Consider the following 1,186-nt stretch of genomic DNA (forward strand, 5'->3'; position numbering starts at 1 on the left):
ACATAGCCCCCATACCTTAAGGTAAGACGTATTCTACGTCAAAAAAAGGTTCTGTCCGAGATAAAAATATCGATTTATCGAACTTTAATGCCGAAGGTTCGGACAAAAAATTATATTTTTTTTTTGTTTTTCGAAATTGTCTTGAAAAAATACTTTAAGCTGGCATCCCACTATCGGCGCATACTTATTCCTATTAAAATTTATTGACGAGTCCAGACATTGTTAGGTTTTTATTCTGAAGATCATTTATTTAAGTTTTTTTTTAAATCATTGGAATTTTTTCATGTTTAGTATTGCGAATTCTCTTTAACACAAACAGTTTAAAATAAGTATGTACTTTGCAATTGTACTCTTCATACGAGTATGAATCAATTAAAACTACATAAATATTTCAATTTCTCTCAATGCATTCTCGCTCACAATCCTCTTTAAAATCATATGAATGTCCGCCTTCTACACCGCAGCCATCCTCGGACCATTGCTCGCACACGTTTCGTTCCGCATTGTAGTAAAAGCCAATGATGAGCATATCGCAGAGGCCGTAACCTTTCGGATGAGCCAGTAGGCAGTGAGCTTCAAATGGTATTAAATAGAATTTATGTATATATTACGAGTTGTTTTATTTATTATTTCAATTCATTGTAAAAGTTAACCTGGTCGTTCAGCTTGACTGCCGACAAAAAGGCTATAAATAATCCAAGTTAAAAACAAGATTATTTTCGCGTGCATTTTAAATTTTCTTCTTTCTTTGCGTTTTTAAGTTATGAAATTTTTTACTCTGTACAACTCAAGAGCTTGCGTTCTACTAACGCTGAAGGTTTGGCAAGTTTCAGTGAAAAGGAGAAACGAAACCGAACTTCTTATACCCAGCAAATGCTATTAATAGTTGACAACGACTAATGATTTGTAAAAAAAGGGCGCCACTTTTACAATTCACTAGTTTTTGTGCATATGCTTTTTTCGTAAATTTTTTCCGCTTTTCACAAACATACTTACATACCTATTCTTTTATCTCATGTTCAGTTTTTATATAATATAAAAAAAAATTATACCTATTTTAAACTCCATAACATTAACTATATTCAGTTCTTGAACCACGAAAAAAGTATTTTCCAATTTTCAAAGAGCCAAAAATCTGCGTAAATATGTTTTATAGTGAATTAAAAATTTGTTTATTGTTTTTAAA

The 1,186-nt window shown here is 31.4% G+C and overlaps 1 protein-coding gene across 1 annotated transcript; it reads right to left on the reverse strand.

Moving 5' to 3' along the window:
- Window positions 1-243: 243 nt before the first annotated feature.
- LOC108374083 (PI-actitoxin-Afv2a-like) lies at window positions 244-811 on the reverse strand. Its single transcript, XM_017630050.1, has 2 exons — window positions 654-811; window positions 244-573 (listed from the first exon to the last, which is right to left on the reverse strand). The coding sequence occupies exons 1-2, from the start codon at window positions 727-729 to the stop codon at window positions 392-394; spliced, it is 258 nt and encodes an 85-aa protein (XP_017485539.1). The 5' UTR covers window positions 730-811; the 3' UTR covers window positions 244-391.
- Window positions 812-1,186: the final 375 nt, after the last annotated feature.

Source organism: Rhagoletis zephyria, unplaced genomic scaffold (genome assembly GCF_001687245.7).
Source record: "Rhagoletis zephyria isolate East Lansing unplaced genomic scaffold, Rhagoletis_zephyria_1.1 Rzeph_scaffold_07317, whole genome shotgun sequence".
NCBI lineage: Eukaryota > Metazoa > Arthropoda > Insecta > Diptera > Tephritidae > Rhagoletis > Rhagoletis zephyria.

Coding starts and splice junctions, on each gene's coding strand:
- LOC108374083 (XM_017630050.1), bottom strand. CDS start 729: ATGCACGCGAAAATAATCTTGTTTTTAACTTGGATTATTTATAGCCTT. Junction 574..653: donor CAGTCAAGCTGAACGACCAG/GTTAACTTTTAC, acceptor TACCATTTGAAG/CTCACTGCCTACTGGCTCAT.